At 47.7% G+C, this 25305-nt stretch overlaps 3 protein-coding genes across 3 annotated transcripts in view; 2 read left to right on the top strand and 1 right to left on the bottom strand.

The window, feature by feature from the left end:
* The first annotated feature begins 108 nt into the window (after positions 1 to 108).
* CSUI_002183 (asparagine-rich protein) lies at positions 109 to 13273 on the top strand. Its single transcript, XM_068062385.1, has 11 exons — positions 109 to 3678; positions 4278 to 4423; positions 4753 to 4841; positions 5542 to 5626; positions 6345 to 6449; positions 7351 to 7443; positions 7911 to 7976; positions 9157 to 9360; positions 10140 to 10258; positions 11074 to 11667; positions 12468 to 13273. The coding sequence occupies exons 1-10, from the start codon at positions 1041 to 1043 to the stop codon at positions 11153 to 11155; spliced, it is 3627 nt and encodes a 1208-aa protein (XP_067925638.1). The 5' UTR covers positions 109 to 1040; the 3' UTR covers positions 11156 to 11667; positions 12468 to 13273.
* Positions 11612 to 21065, bottom strand: CSUI_002182 (zpr1 zinc finger domain-containing protein). The gene is made up of 9 exons (XM_068062384.1): positions 19427 to 21065; positions 18619 to 18792; positions 17719 to 18115; positions 16938 to 17147; positions 15993 to 16105; positions 15353 to 15455; positions 14249 to 14670; positions 11848 to 13599; positions 11612 to 11636 (listed from the first exon to the last, which is right to left on the bottom strand). The coding sequence occupies exons 1-8, from the start codon at positions 19718 to 19720 to the stop codon at positions 13531 to 13533; spliced, it is 1782 nt and encodes a 593-aa protein (XP_067925637.1). The 5' UTR covers positions 19721 to 21065; the 3' UTR covers positions 11612 to 11636; positions 11848 to 13530.
* A 246-nt stretch (positions 21066 to 21311) lies between these two features.
* CSUI_002181 (thioredoxin domain-containing protein) overlaps positions 21312 to 25305 on the top strand; it is a 5163-nt gene continuing 1169 nt past the window's right edge. The window contains exons 1-4 of the mRNA XM_068062383.1: positions 21312 to 22591; positions 23508 to 23640; positions 24124 to 24149; positions 24913 to 25006. Of these exons, the coding sequence (XP_067925636.1) occupies positions 22271 to 22591; positions 23508 to 23640; positions 24124 to 24149; positions 24913 to 25006 (574 nt within the window). The 5' untranslated portion in view covers positions 21312 to 22270. The remainder of the gene's footprint in view (positions 22592 to 23507; positions 23641 to 24123; positions 24150 to 24912; positions 25007 to 25305) is intronic.

The following is a 25305-nucleotide window of genomic DNA, read 5'->3' as shown; positions in this document are numbered from 1 at the left end:
TTGCCAGCCAAGTGGCCGTCGCCAGATGGAGAAGAAGGGGAGAAGGAAACTCGTGGTTTCTCTCTTCTGGAAAGGCATGCATGCGAAATAGTAAGCCACTGGGACAATACGGCACCCTAGCGTTCTTTTTTTCTCGTCACGATTAGAAACGACTACAATTCTTGGCTTTCTGTTGCTGCCGGAATTCCTTAGTCCTTTCGTCGTGCCTTACCTGTAGGCACCTCAGTTCCTTCCTCATCAGCATGCTACGTATCGACCACAATCGTGTTTAAGTACAACTTCTTCCCTATCGCAAGCGAATCTCAGACGCATTCCTCGAGTTACCTGGGTGTATGCTTAGCAGTAGACTCAACGCCGTAAAGACGGAGCGAACTTCACCTCTCACGCCAAAGACAATCGAAGACTTCTTACAGTCGAAACCACCCCCAAGGACTTGTGTTGCTTGTGATGGAAGAGTGACTTTTCTCGTGAATTTCATCAACACAACACGTCTCCTTCTACCGCTCCAGCTGCTATACCTTCATACCTCTACTTCCATTCCTCTCTCTTTTCATCCTGTTCTCATGAACACCACGGAGCTTGTCACCCCCTTGACGTCCTTTCGTTCTCTGTAGCTTAGCTAATCTCTATCGTCCGTAGATTCACAGGAGGAAGCCTGGATTCTGCTGCAGCGTGCTCGGAAAATAGCGTGCTTGACACAGCATCCATAGGAACCCTCGCGCACCAAACGCTCCAAAACCTTCATCTGCTTCAGTACTTCTTTCTTCTCTCTCATGCTTCATCTTGCCCTCCCGTTTGCCCCTAATCTGCTGCCGCTGGCTTGCCTTCCGTACGATCTCATTGATTTCCAGTCCATTCCTCTTCACTCTCCTCCGCCTGATACTTATGCATTAGACTAACGTTTCCCGAGTTGAAGCGCCGCGGATCAGGTTTCCTTTTCTTGTCCTTTCCTGTCTTATATGTCTCTCGGCTTTTTTCCTTTCGTCCTCTCTTCTCCGGAATGAGTCCCACGCGCTTTTCTGTGTCTCCTACAAAGCAAAATGGGATCATCCAGCATTGGATTGATTTGGGAGGATTTGTGGCGATGCCGAGATTGTAAAAGGCACTTCCGTGTGACTCTTACTGCTTGTCAGCAATCCGAGGTGTACGTACACCAGCAAAAGCACTACCGTACTGTCTTACATTCTAGGAAGCGTCCCTTTGGATCCTGTCTGGAAGTAGTTCCCTCAGCCTTCCCCTTCTTGCAATGCCAACCACGCGGTTTCTCTAGTGTGTCTTCCCCTCGTCCTCCTGATCTCTACTCATGGCCCTCTTCGTCTTTTCTCCCACAGCCTTCCTGTTCCTCGCGTTGTCTTTCGCCGCGTCGTACCTTTCCTTCTCCCGCTTTCACTCGGTCTTCTCTTTCCCCTCTTTGCGTGTTAGTCTCCGAGGCTTCTAGTTCTTCTGATCCTCATCCTTTTTCGGCTTCGACATGCACTTCTCTTCCTTCTCGTCAGCGCCGAGGGTCGCCTTTCTCGCATCTGTCTCCTCGGCAAAGTCACTTTGCTACCTGTCACGGATTACAGAATCGACAGTCTAGAGGCTACTGGGTCTGTTCTTCTTCTTTCTCCTTTTTCTCTTGGAGACCTCGAAACCGCAGTCTCTCTCGCTCTCAGGCAAGAGAACTCTCCCGTTCGTTTTCATCGTCTCGATCTCTTATTCTTCCACCATCTTCCTCCATCTCTTCTTCACGTCCCCTAAGCGATCTTTGCTCTTCTTTGCTGCTCACCCGCCCATCTTCTGTTGCACGTCGTTTCTCTACTGAATCCCTTCTGCCACACCCCTTTACCACCTCTTCTTCTAGTTTGTTTTCATCCTATGTCCATTTCTCGTCAGGTTTCTCTCGTCTTGCAGCCGCCTTCTCCAGTCCATTAAACTTGCCGCGCGTGTCTTCTCCCGTATTCTCTGCTCACGACAGACTTGGCTCTCTTCTTTACTTGTCTCAGCGTCCATACCGAAGAGGCAGAAAAAATGCATCTAGACGACAGGACGAAGAACCTAGATGGGCTTCTTCTTCTCTTTCCTCACATCAGGCAGATCAAGGTAGTTTCGAGAACATCGAAGAAACGAGGACAAGAGACGTCAGAATTGATAGGAGTGTATTCACATACAGGGAACTGCCTGAGGAAGACGACAGAAGAAAAATACAAAAAGAAGAAGCTACTGATGAAGGTATCGATCAATATAAATCAGGAGAGGAGAAGTTCTCTAACTGTGGCACCAATGCCCCATCTGTGCCACAGCGAAGTTCGGGGAGCAGCAGTATCAAGAAGATCAACAAAGTCTCTTCTGCTTCGGATGTAGAAAGAGACTTTTCAGCCTCCTTCCCCTCATCGGGAATACCTGGTGATGCTTTTGTTGAATTCACGACGGAGAGTGTTGCGAGGCTCTGGGGGCGGGACCAGCCGGAAAGAAGAAAAGAAGGCGGGGTGCCTGCAGGAGGAAGTAAAGGAAAACTAGTGGAAAGGCGAGGAACAGAAGTAGAAGAAGAGGTTGGAGACAAAGACGAGGATTCTTCAAAGAACTATGGAAGGAGGAGGAAGAGGGCAAGGGGGGGAACAGCAAGAAGAGGAGACTTTGCAGGAGAAGAAGAAGAAAGACAAGGAAAAGGACAAAGCCGTCGACTTCTCTTTTCTCCTATAGACGACGCAGACCTTCGTCATCTTCCCTTTGAAACACTAGATGCTCAGCGTCTCCTCTATGTCTTGGGACGCGCTAGTGTTCTCGTAGAAGCCGAAGTTCAGGATGCGAAAAGCGGGGATTCTATGGAGATGGTCTCTTCTTCTCCGGGAGATTCGAAGAGAGGGGAAGACGATGATCTGTTCAGTCATACTGACACGCTACCCCTCAGTGAACTTTCTAGGCGGGAAAGAGAGGGGCTACCTGCACCGGCGAGCTCTCTGGATCTTCCACCTTTCTCCACGCTCCCCAGAAGAGAAGAAGAAGAAGACAAGGCAAAAGAGACGATCAGCTCGTCGTCAACTCCCTTCACTTTTGTCTCTCCAAGCGGTGGTAACAAAGAAACTTCTCGATGCTCCGTTTTAGCAGACGACCTGGACTTTTGGATCTCGATTTACATGCGCCTAGGAAATCTCCTTCCTTCATTGTCGCCTCGTGAGTTCTCCAGAGCCGTCCAGGGTCTCGGCTATGTTCGCCCGAGGTTAATACAACTTGCCGAGAAGACCCTCCTTTGTAAGGCCTCGGAGACAGGCACACAGAGGTCAAGAAACGGGGATACTGCGGCACCTCGAGAGACAAAGAATCACGGAGGAACACGGGTAGATTCACTTACAGGAGCAGTTCATTCCGATGAAGATCACGTCTCTCACCCAGCCATCACGAACGGGGGGAAGAGTCGAAGCCCAAGTGTCATGAGCAGTACGAAAGACTCTCATCTGTTGAGAGAGGAAGTCGAAATACACCGACGAAAAGAAGAGAAAGCCGGGGTGTCATGGGTATCTGTAGAACATGCTAGGAAGTTTCTGGAACTCGATGGAAATCTAGTCGTACAGCTACGCAGACATGTTGGACTCCAAGCAACGCAGTTTCACGGGGACTGTCTCTCCCGAGTATTCTATGGTATGGTCAGAGGTCAGATGGAAGGAGATCCGCAGTTTCTCGACTTCTTCACATCTGAAGGTAAGGAAATGAAAAGACACATTTGTGTTTCATCTTGTTGATTGGACTCCACCCCCTTCTCATACAATGTTGCCTCCCTGTGTATATCTGGATCACCTCAATACTTACATCATAGATAACGAAGGAAGCGTATCAACCATGCCTACCATCAGATCTAGTGAAAAGCAATAACGTTGCTAGATGCACCCAAAGGATGCTATTTAATTCTTGAAGAAAAAAAATGGACGTGCGCTTCTCCCATCTCTGGTTTTTTCACTTCAGAACATATGGGTAAATACAACTCTGCTCGTCTTCCACGCATTCATCAAGTCCAGTGGCCGTGAAGGGCGCCTCCTGCGCTGCCCTGTTGTCTCTCAAGGCTCTCGATCAAATAGATACACAGGGATGTGTGTGTCTAACCAGACCTATGCACACGACCCTCTAAGTGCTTACATGTATTGATTCCCATCAAGAGGCATCATCGTACACGAAGGACCTCTCTGCTTTCTTCCTTCAAGTTTCATAGTATGGACGCCGACATATTCATCAATATCACCATGCATGCTACCTCTGTTGATAAGCAAGAAAGATGTGGGACCTGTTCTGTCGATGTGGTGCAGTTCTGGAACGATTCGAGAAGAAGCTTCGACCATGGCACGTTCATAAGATGTTTATGGTCTCACTCAGCTCACCTCATGTCAGTAGAGATTTCCAAAGCGTTCTCGGCAATCACCTGGTTTCAAATCTTGCCTATCTTCCCGCTAAGGTACGTCCCAAGGAACGGGGAAGACATATCAGGGACTAAAGTTGTATCTTGGAGAGCACAGTCGCCTGCTTTGCGTATTCAGCATCCCGTGTGATAGACAGTCATACCTCTTCGACTATAGTAAGTGTCGGTGTCATCGGTGGTTTTGATCGAATTTAAAGCAGTAGTTTTAAAAGGGGAGAAACATATCTGTACATGAGGACAGAGTACAGCATATACCGGGAAGAGGCCTTTTCGTAACTACGGGTACGCCCACCATAGAAAGGACGACTGAGTGTACGTATGCCCATATATATGTATTCTACATGGTGTTTGTTTTTGTTCTACAGAGCTTCTCAGAGTTCATTCCTAAGCTTGTGGAATCGGGTCTAGTTCGTCCTGCGCATGTGATCAAGATCAACATCATTAGTGGCAAGAGGTCAGTACGTAGCTTCAGTATTCACTTGGTCTTTACCTGTCCTGTCTCTTACTCTGATTCTTCTAGCAGCATTCAAAATACTCTTACATTCTGATTGCTGTGTGTTGTGTGTTTCCTTTGAATGCGAGGTACCGTTCCATTGTATTGTGATCGGTAGTGCTCTGCCTCAAAATGTATTCATCTTCTGTATGGAAGACCAACTACCATCAGGTCGGACCAGATCTGGAGTTTCGGTTCTCATCTTTTTTTTCTAGGCTCGTATATGATTTCTAGGAGAAGATACATTCAGGTTCTTGTTCGCCCACAGTCTATACACTCTCTGCGTAGACCCTAGCACACGCACAGTGCATAAGACCTGTGTCTCTATATGCATATATCTATCTATATGAGCTCTCGGAATGCGCACAGCAGTCGAATGCCGTTGTGAAGCGGTGCCCGTGGAGAGACTCGCTTGCATCTCCCTATACATGAGCACCGCACAGTAGAAGAAGACGTAGGCTAAGAAATACCGTGCCGGCACGAGAACGGAGTGACGAAAGGATCACTCATGTATTCATACGTATAGACCTGCGGTGCCGTTTATTTGGCGAAAAATCCAGTCAGTATGAAGCAATACGAGTATGTATGGAATTTTCGAACCTGTTTTCTATCTTGTCAGCCCGGGGTCAATCTGTCTATATCTATATATCTATCTATTCAGGCTTCGGGCGTGGAACGATTCTACTTTATTACTGTCCCTGGGCTACCCCCTCATCATGTACGACCTTATCACACCCGGCAATGCTGTAAGTGTCTTCCCCTCACATCGAACGGAGTCTCCATAGCTTTCAAGGCTAGGCTCTAAAGAGGAGTATTCATCCATTCCAAGCCAGGGCACACCTGCTGCTCTGCATGCGTTGGAAAACGTTGAGTTCTCCGAACTAGCTGATGATCTCCATGGAACCAGAAACGTCTACTACGTTTTTCTCTTCTCTCCTCACTGGCTGGAGGTAGAGATCTCTCCAGGCAGAGCGGAACTGAAACACTCCGCTTTTTTGTGTCAAGTTGGATTCATTTTTCTCTCTTGTTCTCATCTTGTCTCATAGAAAAGACGTTGCTTTGCGAGTCTGAGACACCACCCCACTTCATTTCCAGTTGTCTCCGCCTGTGTCCTTTCATCTTATTCTCTTTGTCCTTTGGCATCTTCTCTTCTTGGCCGATGTCCATTTGATAAGGAGCAAAGAAGAAGGAGTTTTCTTTGGCCCTCGATATCTTCCATAGCCAAGCATCCTCTATCCCGTTCCTGCATAGGTTGTTTAGCCCAGTCTCAAGGTTGCAGTATCTGTATGGTCTCTATGATGTATAAGTAGAGCTTTGCTTGCATTCTTCCGTAGATATCTTTTTGCGCTCTTGGTGTCTTCTTCTACACTTACCTTCTGGCTAGCATGCAAGAGAGAACTCTGAGGCTTGGAGGTACGTTAAGCATTGTCACATCTGTCGCTTTTTTCTCTTCTATCCTCCCAGATTGCCCTTTTCAGAACGCTCCAGAAGCTTGGTCTTCCCGAGCCTTATCCTACCAAGGACAAGAGCATGGGCTCTTTGCCCCTCCCCTTGGTTTCTTCAGAAGACGTAAGGGTTCTCAGAGAACTTGTCTAGTCTTCGCTTGCCTAGACATCTGGCTATCATTTCATCCAGTCCGACTGGAGTTCGACTTCGTGTAGATAAAACAATGCTGACAAGCGTATATTTCTCTTGTCGTAAGTAACTCTCTGTTGTCTTCAGTTTCATCAGTCAGCGTCTCCCGACCTCTCGGTTTGATCCGAAACTTTTCACTATCTCCACTCGAACCGTGGCAATTCAACAGACGAGTTGTGTATGTATGGGTGTCTCCTTCTCTAGATCAAAATATTGAGAAAGGCTGAAGCAAATAGAGATTTGTTACTCCAACGCCCGGGACAGAAATGACACTGGCTGATAGCTCAGCTTCGGTTGTCTTGTATCTCTTCTTTCTTCACGATGTAAGTGCTCGTATGGACTTCCTTGTTCTGCTCGTGTCTGAGAAGGGCTGAAGGTTTACCTGCGTCACGGTGACTTCTAGTCATATATAAGCACGAGCGTGTTCAACGCACCAATCTTCATATACATCCGTGTACAAGGAGGCGCAGGCTCATTGTTCTCATCAGAGTCCTAAAGCACCGTGTTCTTTACGTAACTATGAATCTGCACGAGAAGAGAAAGGCATGCACAAGAGGTCGACTTGTCTCTTAGAGAAGGACTCGAAACAAATATTTCTGTTGATCAAAAGGCTGGACTATAAGTATTCTCAGGAAGCAACCTGAGTTGGACCGGCGGAGAATACATCTCACATTGTAGCTGCTCTTCACTGGTGGGGAAACTGCATGCAAGGGTGATGTCACTCTGCACTTCCTTCGGTCGGCCGGTCCTAGCCTTTGTTCTTGCCTACATGCCTTTTTTTGAGCGTCCACGTTTCAGTCTTTCCTTGGCAATTTGATCTCTTTGCGTGTGTCAGGAAGGAGAGTACAGGAGAGCAGTCCGAAGGATCAACAAGCATCTAATTCCACTCAAACTGATGGAAATCCGTCTAAGAATAGATCGCCCTAATGTGAGCTTACCGTCGAACCTGATATCTCGACCCTTTCGGAGTGCCTGTACAGTCAGATTCTTACCAACTTTCAGCTCCACTATGCCCTCCGCCCGAAGTTTGCTGCAGTCCAGAGTATGCCATTTCATCTGCCTGTCTCAGTAGTACGTTTCAGCTGCTGTAGGCATAAAAGCTCCCGTGTATTCATATAGCAATCTGTATATGTGTTACCCGTGAATGCTCACTCAATAACTTGGGGTCGCGCAGTCTCGATATACCATCAGATAGCACCCTCTCTTCCAAGTCGTACTGACACACAGATGGCACGAGGAGAGAGGAGGCTCTGTTCCTCGCCGAGTCTCTAGGCAGCGTGGTCCCATCATACGCGTGACTCTTCTGTACGCGTTCTGAGTCTGAGTCACCAGTTTAACAGTCGGTACTTCGTATCTCCTTTTTTCTAACGGCCTCTCGGACTATTCGTCTCTCAGGTGTACGCCACTTTTTCTCCGCCTCTTCGAAGTTGGTTGAAGGCCGTTCGAGATGCGCCTCTCACCGTAAGAGTTTTCCGGCCTTCCGGGGTCTCCTGGCTAAAGTAAAGAAAACGTCTTGAAGCACAGCCAAAGTGGGGGGACGCAGTAGCAAATGACAGCTTCATAGAGTTCTGTCGGATCCTTGTCTGTGCTCCGTATGTCAAGATGGGTGCATACGGCTGATGACCAATACGTAATTCAACAAGCCGAGAATATACAGGCATGCATATCCAAGTTTGTTGCATTCTGATAGGTTTCGACACTATCTCCTGTGTGCTCGTGTATGACGCGCGTTCACCTCCATGTGAATACAAGCCCACAATAACTTTTCCCTTAGTCACAAAGTGGACGTACCTCGTCAAAGGTGACTTAGTGGTTCTCTTGTACTACGCAAGCTACGAAGGTAGCGTTGAGAGGAGTGTAGAGGTCCTGACACACGGTAGGACTCTGCATAAGTGCATCGCTGTCTGTATAAGAAGGAAAGAAAAGTGTCAGTCATTCAGACGATAGCTTCCAAAGGTCACTTTTCTGAAGCGCGTGTCCCTCGAAGCCATGAGTGCGACTAGACAGGCACAGGATTGATAGAAGGGACGAGGGGCCAGCCATCTACTGGGGTGAAGAAAGGAAGGGAGGGAACGAGCGTCATCGCCGGTGGCACCACCTCCGTAAGCTTCAAGAGGAGCCTCCTGTCAGATTTTCTTCCTTCCACTGTTTGAGAAGACGCATCAAATCCTGTGCTTGTATGTCATATGTAAGGTATTAGGACAGTAAGTGCTTAGTATGTAAGACTGCAGTAGACCATGAGTTCACCACCTCACCGTGAGGAAGTGACAGCCCAGCTCACTTGTCCCTCTTTCTTCTTCACGAGGAGAGGACAGATTCACATACACACGTGCTTGTTCTTTGTCAGATACAGTATGACTTCGAAACTCCCTCCAGAGACTCTAGATGCCGCACACTCTCCTTCTCATACCTAAAAAAAACACTGTATTGCTGATGTCGGCATATCTTAGCTGAGTTTGGAAAAGTGTCTCGGTTCCTTCTCTCTCTTTGCCTGCTTTTAACTTCTTTTGTATGAGTGCCCACAATATTATAGATCATTGCACTACTGACCATAGGTGTACATGAATGAAGATCACTTCGGAGAAGAGAAGGCATAGAGGACTTCAGAGCGGGATGTGTTTTCTTTGCTCTTCTCCCTCAGCTAACTTCGTTTGGTCATCCCTTTGAGCAAGCGCATGTGAACGCGCCACTATTGCAAGGCGCGGCTGAGCTTTGCAAAGAACAGAAGGAGACTTTCTTCTTTCATCCGCACCTTGAGGGTCCTTTCCTTCTAGAGCTTGCTTCTCCCCTGTCTCAGATATCTCTTGAATGGGATGAACCATGGTGTTTCTACCCTGCTTTCCAGGTAAGAGGATAAGATATGACTACAGTACATAGAAGGCTCTGCCTGAGTCGACATAGTCATGAGAGAGAAGGCTAAGTAGTAAGTAGCTTGACAGGGGATGCCGCAGGTTTTTCTGGGATGAGGGTCTGTATATTCGGGTGACTGTGGAGAACGGGCCTTCCCGGGTAGCTAATATACTATGCTGTAGTTTGTGCGGGAGTTCGTATTGATATTCTTTCTTTCGTTTTCAGCAAAGGGCGGACTTTGCCCATTACACCCTGTATGTACAGATAGATGATAAGTGTAATAAAGGCTTTTTCTCAACAACTGGGTGATGAGGAGACCTTCTATTGGTGTGAGGTACCAAGGCGTAAGGCTGGAAAAGATTATCACGAGAACATTTATCGAAAAGCAGGGTAGGCTATGTGGCGAAAAGGGGGAACAAGCCCATAGCATTCTCTGTGTATATTGTGACGAAGTCAGATGTTCGCCTGCGAACAAGGCACCAGGGTTTTCTGCTCCTGTGATGCACCGTTCAGTGATCTTCGCGTAAGTCTACTGCTCTACAACTTCATGTACTCATACCTTTCTAAGTCGACATACGCATGGAAATCCAACACGTCTCATCTATGAATACTTTCATGGGATGCCTTTACTTTGTCAGTAGGTAACCTGGCTGTGTGGGGCGGGGCATAGGAGGTTGGCCTGGACTCATGTAACGCGTACATATGTGTGTCCGGGAGGTGCATTCAGTACAGACGATAAATGATATGCCCCTTTCCTAGTAACTGTGCATGCAGGAATACGAAAGGCGAGTATATACGGACTGCAGACGGAACTATCTCCGACACGAAGGGTGGAAAGTTGTGACTGTGTCAGCAAGCGCATTCCGTGCCCTTGAGGAGACAGATAGAAAGAGGTATGTATGGTGGATCACTTGCCTTTCTTCTTTCTCCCAAGTGAACCCAAAACAAACTGATAAGATATCTGTCTGAAGGCTTTCTTTTGTGTTGTGGAATTCGGAAAAAGAAACGCTCCTATCTTGTCCTTAGGAGTTTTCACGATGCGGCTTATATAGCATGCGTGTATCATCGACTATATCTGGGTACGTGGTAATAGAGTTGGGTCATGCTGCTTCGCCGCTTTTCTCGCCGTGAAGGTGTAAAATCTAATTGATACAATAGATTCTCGGCAGGTGTACAAACTGTGTGTGTATGTGGGGCGGGCTATCATCTTATATATAGGGAGCCTTCTCTATTTTATCTACGCATGCACTGGGATAGCAATGACCCCCAAAGAAAAAGCAACGTCATGAGGTTTTCTTATTTCTTTTCATCGAAATATTAACTCGTACCCCGGAATGAAAGAGCTTTCATCGCGCATGGGCCTCGGCATCGGTAGATAACGACCGACTCCATTCCACTGTCATTGTGTATGTGCCTGACCTTCTGGAAGATACTGTGCTGAACTAATAGTGGATTGAACAAGGTGTAATTTTTTCCTACAATGGTGATCTATGGCCATGCGAGCCTTCTTAGTCCTAATGGGTTTCATAGGGCACCTCAAATCCTCCTCTCTGCCAGCTACTTCCGCACGCAGGTATCACTAGGGCATAGTCCCACTCAGCTTTGTGAATACAGATAGGTCCCCGGGAGATATACCACCTTTTTCAAGCCTTCAATGATGTACGGCACCCACCCTAGATTTGTGAGAGATGTGGTTCTTGTCTCTCAGGTGGATTGTTGAGGAGCTGAAGAAAGTGACTCACCATGTTCTAAAACTCTCAGCCACGGGAAAGGCTTCGCATGTGTTGTAAGCAGCTACTTGAACGCACAGCAGTCCCCGTTGTTCTTCCAGGGTGGCTACTACGGCTAGCCGCCATCTCGAGTAAGAGACAGGGGTGTGAGATAGTTCAGGAATCCTCCTCTTCTGTTCAACAACCGCGTACTTGGTATGCGAAGCCTGCTGAAGGGCCAAGAGACAGGAATGAAGGACAGTGCCGCGGATTTCATGGAGAGTTCAGCAGAAGTAGTAGACAACAAGCTCTTGCAGATAGCCGTTGAGAGAAACGATGGAGTTCCCATCAGCCTTAACAATAACTAGCCAGTATACACATGGACGAATGGGTTTATCACTGCTTTCGGGGGGAGGTGCTCGGGAACAACTAACACTCCGAAGACGGAACCTTGGGTCTCCGCTTTTCCTTCTTTTCTCCATGATCATGGATGGCATCTGAATGGATTTGTAGATCTCTCTTCAGTATTGTCTTGATCACGTTCAATCGACGCTTCCTTTTCCTAAGTCCACCAACAGGACACACAGTACGAGGTACGCACCTCCACTTTCTTGCAAGGTCTACGGGCACCTAGTACTAGCTCAATGGTGAAACATCTAGGGTCTGAAAAAACCACCTACCGCCTATAAGAAGGGACAGCTCAAACTTTTTGTGAAAAAGAGGGGGACGGATGTATTCAAGTCAGAAGAAGTTGGAAAATCTTCAGCACTTACTTTCTTTGATGCATCCGTCCTACGGAGACAGAGTGCTGCTGAAGGTTACCTGTCCTTGCCATTACCATCTATGTATAGTTATGTGTTGTATCGGGTGAGTGACCGCTGAAGAGTAAACATACTAGAAGCACGGATGTATTTTGTCTTCCGTTTCGGTCCCCTCATTCCTCTATTCTCTCCTTTCCGTCGTTTGGAACTCCCCTCATTGGCAAACTCCGAAGAGAGGCGATGGATTGATCCAGTGATGGACGCGTGTGTTAGCGTAACACTGCCAGGAGTTAGAAAACTTTAACCACCGTCATTTAGAACGACAGTTGATATGACCTGAACTAAAAACGTTCCAACCAGCTTTCCATTTTCTTGATAGGGAAATATCTGTCTCATCGACATGCTTGTGTCTGAATTTGTGCGAGAACAGACAATGGAAGAGGAACCGTCATGAGAAGGTACTCTCTGAAGCGATAAGAGTAGACTGGATGGATACAACAGCAGAACCATTCACCCTTGTCACCTGAGCCAGAAAAGAGTAGTCTGGATTCCGTGAAAGAAAGCCTTCAGTCTCTTAGTTCTACACGTGGGTATGATAGGTTGTCTTGTATGTTCTCTTTGTTTTTCCCAAGGACCTTGGGAGGCCCCTCAGAAAGACAAACCGATGGGTGCCCTCGAAGGATACGGATAACCAGGAGCGCGCCAAGATGGCAGCACTTTCTTCGTTCCCCCGTTCTTCCTTACGGCTAACTACCATGTCCAGAGCACGTTGTGCTACACCTATCACAGACGTCACACTCTTTCAAGATTTGCCTGTTGGTAACTAAAGAGAAGAAACGACAGCAAAGAGGGTCAGGCCTCCGAGAGACCAACTCAGTCAACGAACGACAGACGATGCTGATGATGATCCGAAGAAGTTGTCGTTCAAAGAGCTTCTGTAGAACAAGCGTTCGAGATTCTCCCGAGCACATCTCTTACACCTCACCCACTCTACCTCAGGGGGGCTTCCCACATCGGTGGTTAGCCACGCACGGACACGGTTCAACCTGTCTCTTAATGCGTTCTCAGGCCACTTGCGTCCTTCCCCTGCTGACACAGGGGCAATACCTCTATACTCACTATAAACAGTCAAGTCACAGCTGAACGGCAAGTCCGCTGTTTCAGTTAAAAGAGGCAGGCAGACAAGATGAAGTACCACGACGCCTACAATGTGGATGAGATATCTCCATGACACATACCAACGCCGTCCCTCACCTTATCTTTTCGTCATTCTGATAAGCGAAAATGGACTCGACGAAGACGAGAACTAAAGAAATTTGAGTGACTTCACGAAGATGCAAACTAAAGGATTACAAAAACAGACGCGGACTGGGTGGAAAGAATGGACTGTGACGAAACACCATTCTGATCGAGTGTCTAGACACCCCGGGTATCTGTGTAAGGCTGACTAGACATCCGGTTAGCCCACGGGAGTCTCTTGTGACAGGCAGACATCCAGACACAGAGACAAGGACAACTGCACCGAGAGCCAAACTTTGATATTTCAAATGCAGGGAGAGGAGGTAGCTAATAAACATAGGCACACAGACGGGCTCGCTGCAGTTGAGAGAGCAACTCAAAGAACATGGGCCCTCTCATAGACGCAGTCAGACTCCTGTTTAAGGAGAACTTCAAGGAAAGTCGCCTTCGCGCCTGTCAGACTTTCATGTCTGTAAGTCCCAACTCATCGTCCTGCTCCTTCGTCCTCTTGTACGTCTCTGTGCGCTGTCGAGAAATCACAGGACACCAAGGTGCATGGGGTGACTGACTGTCTGGTTGGCACAGCTAGATAAACTAGCTGCTCGCGAGCCTCGAAACAAAAGCGCTAGACAGCACATGTCTACCTCGCGAGACAACCGGCACCTAAACCTTCAGCTGGCCATGGGAAAGGTTCGGAGAGGCTGTTCATCTGGTACTGCTACGCTGGTACAGAGAGCTACCGTCGCAGTTCGGATAGACATACCTGTGTGTGGGGCAGGCATAAGTGCTTATATGCAATGCTGGTGAAGGGTAAAACTCTGTATGGATGAAACGAATTTGAAAGGAGATGCAGATGTACTCGTGGGTAGTATCTACATGATCACGCGTTCCAACGCACTAATAGCTCTATGCTCCGCAAGCATTTCGACGTGACAGGGTCTGCAACGGCTGATCAACTTTGAACGCGCCCCCCTTCCTCTAGCAATCGTGTAGTCGTTCTAGATGTGATCCACAATAACTCCCTCCGTCATTTCTATGTATGTGAACAGTCACGCATGTGACACCATGCATGCATGCATGCATGCCTTAGGTAATCAAACTAGTTATAGATAGAATGTATTGTTGATGAAAGGCTTCCACCACGTCTCCGATAAGTCCGTTCTTTCTTTCTTACCAGTTGATCATCGATCTTGTCTTCGTGGAGAATTTCTCCTTCTTTGGCTTTCTGTACATCTTCCTCTGTAACCGTCTTTTCATCTCTCTTCTTTCCTTCTTCAATTTCCTCTCTTGCTTCTCCATCTCGGTATTCTGTCTCCTTTTCTTCAACATGAGGCTTTCCCTCACCCGCGTCTTCCTTCTTTTTCGCCGCTAAGATATTCGAACGCCTTCTCCCAATGAATGACATATCCGCACAGTCATCGATAACTAAAACAAAAGGAAGACCTTGGCCTTCTTGAAGTTGCTTCAGTTTGGCTACAATCTCCTTCAGTTTCGTTCGGCTCTCCGCAGGGGCACTATCTCCACTCGCGAAAGGTGCGCTTTCGTCAAGGGAAGTCGCCAGTTTTCCTAATAGACCTTCCACTGTCGTAATTTCTCCTTAAGAACAACACAGCAATACACTCTCTTCTCTCTTAGTGAATCATAGACATACATGTACATATACACATACATATACCGGTACATACATACAGAGTTCACGAGAGCTCTCTTGACATATCTGTCCTACCTAATATAGAGATGGAGAAGAAAAGGTACGAACAAGCGTGTAAGATAGTGAAATTTTGGGTGCAAAAAAGCACAAATCCTTGTCTAATATTACATGTTGAGTCTCCACAATCGCCGCTACACTTATTGCTACGGTACGGAACATACACGCACGCTTGGAATGAACTGTTCTACCATAGAGGCGTAACACACGTGAACTCGTCACGTAGTTTCTTCATACCTACCTACGCACAAACGCCTGTACTTTTATAGGCAGGAAGACACAAATCAAATCCCTTACAAAGCTGATCTCTGCGTTGCAGTACCGTCTTGAACCGAGCCTAAGAAAGTCTAGCGAGGAATGGTTCCCCCACGGGCTTCTTCACTTGAGATACATGCAGCCGTACAGTGATCTTTCCAAGCAGGCGGACTTCATTACTGAATCAAAAAATACCTATATCACTGAGTCTTATAAGAAAATACTATGACTAGGGACGAACAACTTGGATGAAAAGGTTGTATACAGTTGGTCATGTGTTATCAACACGAGAAGAGAAACGGGATAATCTCTTACCTCCCTGGCCGCCACCCTGCATGGAGAAATCGAGAGAGGGAAGAGAGACTGTAGCAGCGTCACTCTTCAATACATCACGATTCATGTCTTCAGCACTCTCTACCTGCGGCACACATGAGGAAAGACATGCGACGTGCGTATGATACACGCATGCAGAATAGCTAAACACCTGGGACCTGAATCTACTTGAAGGCTGTTAAGCAACAACTACCTCCTGACGTCAAAACAGACAAAAACCCGTCCTATCTTCAAGAAAGAAGAAAGCTCCCCCACACCAGAACCTTCGGTTGTTGTTTACGCTTATGAATAGGCGAAGGCTGCCGAGAAAACCAAGACTGCAAAGACGAAAAAGAAGAGAAATCCACGCTACCCGATGCTGCATCACACTTTACTCTCTTATCGATATCTCATCTTTGCTCCCTAAGTATCATGCTGTCATCTCCGTACACCTGCTATTGTTTGAAGTTTTCTTAGTCTTTCTGTCCCACTTCTCTCCTTGTTGTTTCGAGAGCCAGACCATACTGTCTGGGGGGTGGACCAGCCCTGCAAACAACTGCGACGTAAGAAGAACGAAACCATAGCTACCTCACACGCTGAGACTAGCTAGCTAGCTAGCTGCCTAGCTAGTCAGACACGTTACCTTCAAAAGCCAACGTCTTCCTGCGATTCCAAAGGCACCTGCTGGTTTGATCTCTGAGTGTCTCCCGCCGCACGACTGACAGAGAAAGGAGAAAATCCAGCACTTTCGAAATCCTAAAAAGAGCAACCACACATGGAAGAAGCCCACACGACGAAAAAGATACAGGAATACCAGTTCACTGAGGAAAAAGTTGGAGAGGGCATAGTAGACACAACATAGACACGTTCTTATTCCCCGAAGAAGCAAGAGATAGTCATAGTATAGGATCAACACGATGAGCATGAAATAGACGTATCACCTTGCACTTACGGAGTGTAGACAACGCGACGCAAAGAAAGATGCTCCCTTTCTACTCTGTCCCTCAGGCATTCAAGACTGCCACAAAGCTCCCTTGGTCGCTGCGATCTCTGGATTAATGGTTTCATCGTCAATACTTACTTGTACCCTGCGATCAGCTAGTCAAGACACCAACTCCATCCAGGCAGACCTGTCTACACTTGAAGAAGCGCAGTCTATCTCATATGCTGCATGTGTGAGTTTTCTCTACTGCGGCTTCGACACCGTAAAATCCCTCTCTTGGAGATCCTCCTTCCTCTGGTCGTGAAGCACTGCTTATGCAAAAAGAAAGAATACAGTTGATCTAACTAGCGATGTGAAGAGCCTTCTCAGCAAGAGTGGTTGTCGTCCTAGAAGAATAGCCGTTCTTAGGGGAGCACGGATGTTTCTCAGCGGAGTAAAAGAAAAGGATGTCTTGAGGGTAAGTATAAAAGGCCACATATACACAGAGAGGGAGGCGAATGTAGACAGGTCTATTTACATCATCAACCGCCGTCGTTCTTTTCCTAAAGGAACGTCCTAAAATCTATCTTTCTAGGGCAAACATATCAACGTCATTCCCTCTCCTTCGAAGATTCTGAAAAGATAAAGAGAACAGAAAAGACTTACCAGGGACGTCAATTTCACATGCATTGTTGGTACCAGCTGCACCACAGTTGGGACAATCAACAGGAAGAGACAGGACGTAGTCTTCTTCTTCCTCTTTCCCTGCTGCTCCTTCAGCTGACGTAGCACTTTCTGCACTGTCACCTTCAGGAAGCGGCTTGTTTAAATCCCATACTTTATGAGTGTCGCGAAGAGAATCAGGAATATCTGCACCTGAACAAACGAAGAACACACATGCGATGCTCGAGGCACACACTGTATGTACACACGTGAATAAGTTAGTATCCATCGTGGCACCCTCAGCGAAGCTTGGAAGAGATAAAGGCTCATGAGTTGCTAAGATGTATATCCAAAGCTATTATAGAGCACGTGAGTTTTCTGTACTAGATCTCCACTGATCGTTCCTCTGGCAGCACATAGGAGTCTAGCTAGACATGACTTTCCTCAGCGACTAAACAGATGCATCCGTCTACACATGGCATTCTTCTCTGCGCCTCAATATAGGCTCGACAGCGTACACACATATAGATCTGCATATACATATATATACACACCAACAGAAAGTACTTCAGCATACTTCCTTTCTCTTCCTGGATCCGCATATATCTGTACATATATGTATATAGCAAAAGAAAACAATTCAAGATACCTTCCTCCTCTTAATATAAGTCCGTATGTGTCTGTGTATATAGCAAGAGAAAAAGCACTTCAATAGACCTTCTTTCTCTTGGTACAGATCTGTATATATCTGTATATATATCAGAATACAGCACCGCAAACATACCTTCTTTCTCTTCCTCCCTCTTCGTGTCATCATCCTGTTGAGCCTCATAGAAACCCATCTCATGAAGCTGTTCCTTCGTCCTCTCATAATGTCGAGTATGAAGACGCGGGTCACTCTGAGGAATCAAGCTACTCCCTTCCTTTACTTCTTTTCCTGTGTCATCTCCTTCCTTTGACTTCTTGTCTTCTTTCTCACCCACCAGAGAAGAAGGTAGAGCCTCAATGTACGAATTGCCACTCGGATCGTCGACAATCAAGGTAAAGGGAAAGCCCTTTCCATCCGCAAAAGACGTAAGTTTCTGAATGACTTTCTCCACATTCTCTGCGACCTCTGGAGCCTCTGCTCGGCGAGCAGCTTGTCCTATAGCCAGGGCATCCACTGCTGTTCTCAATATACCCTAGTAGTAAGACAAAACACACAGAAAAAAGACAGCTGTAGCACACGCCAGCAGCTTAGCCTTGAGATATGATGTATGGATGGTTAGACAGACAAATATCATACTATATGAAGGCTCATAAGGAAAGCCAGCCACTGGATCAGGCTGTGAATCGCTGAAGAGGAAGAGGGAGAGATAGGAGCGGGACGTATAACTTTTAGGAGAAGTGGTCCCTTGGAACGGATCAAGATGATTACTGGATGACTAGGCTAGCTGGCTGCCTCTTTATGCAGGGGTGTACGTAGACATATCGCAGGTACCTTCACCAGTGGCAGCAGTATCCCCTAGAATACATTCATGAGTCAAGGTGAAATCGGTTGTCTTTTGGAAGGAACCTGGGTTTCCGAATACATGAATGAATGGCACGTCCGAATCGTCTAAAAGAAAAAAGCGGCAAGTAAAGAAACTCCCCGCTGAACAGGTGATACTTTACTCCTGAAAAAGAAGGTCTCCTCTCTCCTTACCTCAACAGTATTGAGCTCCCCGCGCTCTCTTCTAGGCGGCATTTCAAGCTCAACTTCCTTCACAATCACTGCCGCATGTTCACTGCGGACGACCTGCCGGCTTAAGTCATGGACATCTTCAACGTGAAGCTCTAGTCGAATACCTTGAGGAGCTAATGATGCTGCAGACTGGACCTGCAGAAGAAAAGGGAGAAGTTATAGAGAACCCGACCAATGAAAGGGACCACTCCGGAAAGCTAGAGTGGTATCTAAGAGGGTATGGCTCCCAGTCCTCCAGCTCGATATGTATCTAGAGAACCCCACTGGCACAAGTCGAGAAAAAGAGTCTGTAGGCGAAGGTTAAGTATCCCCTGGCTGACGATGGAATATACCACCACAACACACCATGCCTGCGAGTCACTATAGAGAAGACACCTTCAAGCATCTCTCTCGACGGATGCCCCTTTAGATGAAGATATCTATGTTTCATATGTGTACATGAATATCAGAAGCCCTGGGAGTATCAAGCGCCACTAACCTAGTCTCCTGCTTGGTCAACACACTGCCTTCTCATTGCTGGACACGAGACCGAGTATACACACCTAACCCACCTGGCCTATGCTTGAGCCGATGTCCTTCCAAGCGCACAAACGAGGAACGCAAACGGACGTTTGCACAAGCACAGTTGCCCCTGGTTCAGTCAACTGAGAAATCCACCTTTTCATTAGAAAGCTAAAGGTACAAAAATCTAGTGGCCAGATATCTGTGCTCGTCTGATAACTTTGGAAGCAACAGCAGACTACGGGGGAGCGAGAAAGTGTGTAGCTACCTCGCGGTTGCTGTAGTTGCAATGAGGGCAAGAGAACGACATAAGAATGATCTCCTTGAAGTGCGGGACTTTGTGTAAGAGAAGAAGCGTCTTTCCATTCTTCTGACAATTGGGGCACATAGATTCAATCTCTGTTAACGCTTGAAGCAGTTCATCTTCTTCTTCTTTCTTGTTTTGCCCCCCAGGCTCGTCCGCACCCCGGCTGGTATCTGTCTGTGAACCAGCCCCTTCCTGAGAAGCGTTGGCGGTGGCGTCCCTAGACGAGCTGTCAGAGCTCTTCTCTGACGACGCCATTGTCGGGAAAAAGCGTTGGAAGAACACGAACGGGAGAGGCTAAAAGCGCGACAACGAGGGGAGGACAAAGAAAAAAAACGCGCTTAGTCGCAATATTCAGCGAAGGAACACTCGACACGCCCGTGGAATGAGAGAAGCAGGAAGCAACAGAGCTCTTGAGATATGCTGAGGCTGGAGTGAAAAATGCGCCTAAGAGGCTTCGATTGGTGTGGGGGAGTCCCCGGAGAGTCTTAACTGCGACAACTTTCCCTCAAACCTTCTCACGCAGAACGGAAAACTTCAGGCTTCTCAACGGAATAACATTGCCCTTCAAGCTTACCCCCAGGGGCTGTCTCGCCGGTTTCACTTGACCGACCAGATTTACACTCGTGACGGTCTTGGTCTGAGGTTTCTGGATTTGTCCATTTCAGACTGTCGACTTAACAAAGAGAACGCGGTCGACCGGACGCGGAAGGCGTGTAGGAGAGGCGATTATGTGATAGGCCTTTGCAAAATTTTTGGCTTAGAAGAGAAAAGTCGGGCTGCAGCCACTTCACTCTGCTCCTCCCTTACTTCTTCAAGGAACACAGAGGTTCGACGAAAAGAAAACGGAGAAAAGGGAGCGAGCTGTCAGCGTAGCTTATTTGAACTCGCGGCCTTGAAGGGTGTAAACTGTCGTTTCTCTCGGGGTTGTTGATAGTCGTCGATGCTCCCACGGGGAAGAACCGAAGTTCAGGAGAGAACGTTGCACACGTCTCCAAGAATTAGCAACGCGCGAAGAAGCGCACTCCTTCGCCTCCACTGAGCCAGGGAGAGTGATCTTTCCTTAAATGCTTGTGTCCAGGCAAAAAAGAGGTACCTTGTGAAACAACGAACATCGCACAGAGAAATGGTGTGCTTCTTGAAGCGGTTGGTTACTCCGCTATTGATGTTACACACATCAGTCAGCCGCAGCAGGGAGACATCGGAGGGCGGAAGTAGACACGCTAGCTTGCTACAGCGTGAGCCTGTCGACTTGTGTAGGGTCCATCGCGAAAGAATCTTTCCGAAACAAATCTGATGTCACAATGTGCCTGAGATTCGTCTCCTGTCTCGTCCCATTTCATATCAGAGAGACCCCCGCATCGATGCTCTCTGGAGGTCAGACACGAACGGCTGCCGGCGTTCTCTTTCTGTCCCATTTTGGTCAGACAGGAGCGTGTCGGAGTGTCAGGCCTTTCAGGGCACTTGACAATGGCCTTCTAGTCATTCGCACTGTCCGGACGTCTAGAAACACCCGGGCACCCAGAGAGAAGAGATGGAGGCCTATCTTTGTCACTGGATCTGCTCGGTTTCCTTGCTGCTTCCTGAACCGACTTCAGCAGATACACCATGCGAACTAGGTGGACGAAAGACTGACACATTGCTCGTGAGATAGCTCGACTGACTGCCCGCGCCCACAATTATATTCGTCGTTCTCTACTCCAGGGTAGTCAGGCACTACGTCCCAAGTTCTCGCCTTATGGTCGGAGAAACTCTGGGATTCTTCGATTTGAGTCTCTTGAGGACACGCTGCGGCCCCTCACCCTCATTACCCTCGTTCTGGTTAGTAATACTCACGCTGGGGGGCGGAGAGGAAAATATTTTTCCGTAGCTCGCGAAAGAAACCAAGGGTACCACGAGGAACCCTACTGAGTCATAATTGAACGAAGGAGACAACTGAATGACGGCCGGCAGCGGAAGTGTGTCACACGACCTAACGCCAAGAACTCTCTCCCATTTTTCCCTTTTCTTCAGGGAAGAAGTCTCTTGTCCTACGAGAGGGTTAGTCGGAGGGAAAGTCTGACAGGTGTGCTGGAAGCGTGATCTCGTTATACACCTCTTTTCTTTGCCCTTTCTGTAGCAGTATTTCTTATTTCGCTTGTCGGTCGTCACCGAGGTATCTTCTTTTTCTTGCCTCGCCGTCTAGGTGTGCATGCCGTTCGCTTGTCGGCAGAACGTTTCTTCCTATGGGCTCTTCGCCTCCTCTTCTTCGCCCTCTCCTCTGTTTCTTTTTCTTGATTTGACTCCTTCCGCCTCTCTTTTGCCCGCGGCAATCCTTATGCAGCTGTTGTCTCTAATGCCCCACTCAAACATTCTTTCTTGGCAGGACAACAAACCGCCACAACCACCCCGGCTCAAGTAGCACATGAATCTTTCTCAGACTCTTAGACGCATCTTTCCGTTGCGAGAAGAACTGCGCGGTTTGTCCGGGATCCGTCATATCGTGTTGCGTTTCGTCGCATACTTTTGCTGAGAGAAGTTTTCCTTTCCGTCCCCGCTTCCTCTACTCTGCGACAATCGTTTCCTATCAAATTGTCTTGTTCTCATCCTTCTTTGAGAGTTGCGCTTTGTCTTCTCTCACCATCTATCGTCGCTTCTTGTCATTTGCCGCTCCCTGGGGTAGAACCCTTTCCCGCTATAGTTGTCCGCCTTCCGTCCTTCGTAAGCCTTCTTCGGGGCGCCGATTCTGCCTCCTAAAGTCTTCTTCTGCCTCTCACACACGCTTTTCTTGTATCTTCCCCATCCTTTTTCCTTCCTGCTTCCGTCGGCATGTCTGCGGTGAAGCCTTCTGCGTCGGCGGCAGCCGAGGTTCTTCAACAGAAGATAGAGGAGCAGGTTCTACGGGCTCTGGAGGAGAAGGAAGCTCAGCTGGATGCAGCCTTAGAGCAAGCCGCAGCCATAGAGGCTCGTAGTAGAGAAGGCGACCGTTTGGACGATGAAGACCTTGAAGAACTGCGTGCAAGGAGGAAGAAAGAACTCCAAGTGCAACAGATGTTAAGAGGCAAGATGAGAAGTGCAGGCCATGGCGAGCTCCAAGAGCTTCATGACGAAAAGGAGTTCTTTGAGGCCGCGAAGAAATCACCCAAAATGGTAAGTATCTATCCGCAAAATAGAGAGAATCCACCTGGGGAAGTACGAAACAACGGCGATTTCCTTGCAAGGGCGAGTGAAGCAGGCTAGAGAGGTAGATGAAGATACATAGATGGATGAAGAAGGCGGATACATGTAGCTCGTGAGTCAGAGAACTGAATAGACAGATTCATAGAGTACCTACACCCATGTATGCAGGCGGATAGAAAAGAAACCGAACAGATCGCCCCGGTGTATTTACCTGTCTATATACGTACACTGTTTCTCTGATACAGATAGTGAGAGAACAAACTAAACTATAGCGGGGCCGACACGAAAAATACGTATGTCTATGTATCTACGAGTGTATATGAGTTTTCCCCTAGCTGTATGATGTCGACAAGGATGTGAGTGGAGCGGACTTGTTCTCTCACTGTATAGAGCAGTCCAAATGGAGCGAGCTCGGCCTTTTTCTCGACTCGTCCCGTCAGGTGGAGATTTCCATGTGACGTCGAGTGTCTGTCCACCTATACAATTTTTTCGAGGGGCAACACGCGACGTGCGGCATATCCCCCCGGACAATCCTATGCACATAAGTTTGCACCCCCGACGATACACACAGTCACGCAAATATTTGTTTATGTGTGTGTACTGTACTTCTCAGAAAGACTCATATACAGATAGACCTCCGTTGTTAAACCCCGTAATCATGTATATACATGGAAAGAGATCTATATATGCGATGCGCCCTAACTTCATACATGTAGTACTTCTGTTTATGCGGAGCCGTACTCCCTGACGTCTGGACATCCTTTTCACGTATGAGAAGCGTTCCATTCCACGCCTCCATTCATTTGTATGTACTTGTCCCACTGTTGATCTACCTATATGGTTATGAAGTCTTCGTGCGTTTTTCTTCCTTTCTTCTTCCACGCAGGTCGCTCATTTCTACCGGCCTTCAAATCGAATGTGTGAAGTGGTAGACGCCCGTCTTTCTGAGCTCGCGGCCAGACACATGGATATTCGCTGTATCAAAATCAACGCGGAAAAATCTCCTTTTCTCTCAGAAAGTAAGACATACAAGCCTCGTACTTACATGCAGTTCTGAATGAAGAGTCACAACATATCTTCCACCTGGGGTGCCTGTGCAAATGGAAAATGTCGTGTGCAGACTGCCACTCCCGGCCGTGTTTGTGGCGTGTAGACACATACACATACAGGGATTATCTGAGAAGATAGCGCTACCGCAGTCATGCTGATGCTTTCTTACGACAAATGTGTTTTATCGGAGAGAGGAGCGAAAGGGACATTTCTTCTTCGGTCCTTCTTTCCGGACTCTCAGAAGCCCCTCACGTTCAAGACATCGATCTTCCGGGTCTGTATATAACTAGCAATCTATCTGCCCGTGGATGGTGCATGCCAAATCCATCCTGCCGCAAGGTATGACTGGTATAACTACAGCGTTTGGATATTTTCCTGTCGAGCGCCCTTTCTATTTCTCGTTGCCAGCCAATGTTCTTTCGCCATGTCCCTTTCTCTCCTGTTTCCTCCAGGACTGAAGATCTGGTGTATTCCCACAGTAAGTCTCCTTTCCTCCCCCTCCCTTCTCCGTAGAGAGACGCGACTGTGTTCGGTACTCCCTCCTACCTTCTGTGGGTCTCTCAGTACACCTCTCCACGAAAGATTTCCTCTTCGTTCTGTAGTGAAATAGGAGTAAGACTTGTACAGCAGATGATGTGCCCGGAAGTTTCCTAGACAAAATACACGTTCCAGTGGTGAGTATTACAGTGGTTTAGGTACAGCCTACGTTCTGTGACTGCCTGCTTAGGTTTTCTTCCAGAGTTCTTTCTTCACTTCTGTCTCCTTCCTGCCTGATCATCACATTTGTAGAACCGGTTCAGCTACTTGTCGTGAAGATGGTATGGTTCTTCTGGTTCAAGTACTGATTCTTCGAATAGTGCCACCATTTTGGGCGCAAGTGCCCTGCGCTGCTTATACGGGAAGAGAACATTTCTACGCAGTACGTGTTCGGTTGCTTAGCTTAGAACGGTTTCTTTACCGAGTCAGAAGAGAAGAAAGCACTTGGAATAGAATGCTCAACTGTATGGGTCGCATACACGGAAGACCCTCGAGTTTCAAGTGCTTTTCAAGCTTTTCACTTTTCAGTCTGTTGTGACCCTCTCTCTGTCGAATGTGTCCGCACGGTACGCCCTCTCTCTAAACAGAGATGAAGGATTGATGGGCGCGTTCATTTGTATGGTGAGAGAAACGACTAACAGTATTACGTGGAATATAGGGATCTAAGCTCCGCCCTCATTGCGGGTGAATTTCGTTTCTTGTAGCTCGTGTTGATTCTCGACGGCAAAACAGAGCATTCTATCGTCGGACTCGACGAGCTTGGGGGTGAGTCTAGGGGGGGCATGTCGTTACCTGTCGGTAAGAAAGTGGCCGCGTGATAGAGCGATGAACGGACGGAGTGACTAAATACGAGCATGGGCGGAGTCTTCTAAGCACCTCAAATCGGTAGCTGCGATCAGGCCCCTCATCTGGTATCTCGCCTTCTTCCACTTTTTCGAAGTCCACTGATGTAGACGAGTCAGCGTTTCTATTGTCCAGAACTCTTCTCTTCGACATGTCCGGTAGAGTCCACATGTACTCTCTCCCCGGGCAACGTCTGCAAGGATTGTTCAGAGAAGTGAAGGAGTGCTGTGAGCGCGGCCCCGCCGTCCCATAGC

Source organism: Cystoisospora suis (assembly GCF_002600585.1).
Source record: "Cystoisospora suis strain Wien I chromosome Unknown contig_913, whole genome shotgun sequence".
NCBI classification, from domain to species: domain Eukaryota; phylum Apicomplexa; class Conoidasida; order Eucoccidiorida; family Sarcocystidae; genus Cystoisospora; species Cystoisospora suis.
Note: the sequence above shows the minus strand (reverse complement) of the source record. Positions and strands in the feature narration are given on the sequence as shown.

Excerpts from the sequence above, each read along its gene's own strand:
- CSUI_002183 (XM_068062385.1), top strand. The coding sequence starts at position 1,041 with ATGGGATCATCCAGCATTGGATTGATTTGGGAGGATTTGTGGCGATGC. Across the intron at positions 4,424-4,752 it reads TTGCCTATCTTCCCGCTAAG|AGCTTCTCAGAGTTCATTCC; the intron begins GTACGTCCCAAG and ends TTTGTTCTACAG. Across the intron at positions 4,842-5,541 it reads AACATCATTAGTGGCAAGAG|GCTTCGGGCGTGGAACGATT; the intron begins GTCAGTACGTAG and ends CTATCTATTCAG.
- CSUI_002182 (XM_068062384.1), bottom strand. The coding sequence starts at position 19,720 with ATGGCGTCGTCAGAGAAGAGCTCTGACAGCTCGTCTAGGGACGCCACC. Across the intron at positions 16,106-16,937 it reads ATGTGAAATTGACGTCCCTG|GATTTCGAAAGTGCTGGATT; the intron begins GTAAGTCTTTTC and ends TGCTCTTTTTAG. Across the intron at positions 15,456-15,992 it reads GAAGACGTTGGCTTTTGAAG|GTAGAGAGTGCTGAAGACAT; the intron begins GTAACGTGTCTG and ends TGTGTGCCGCAG.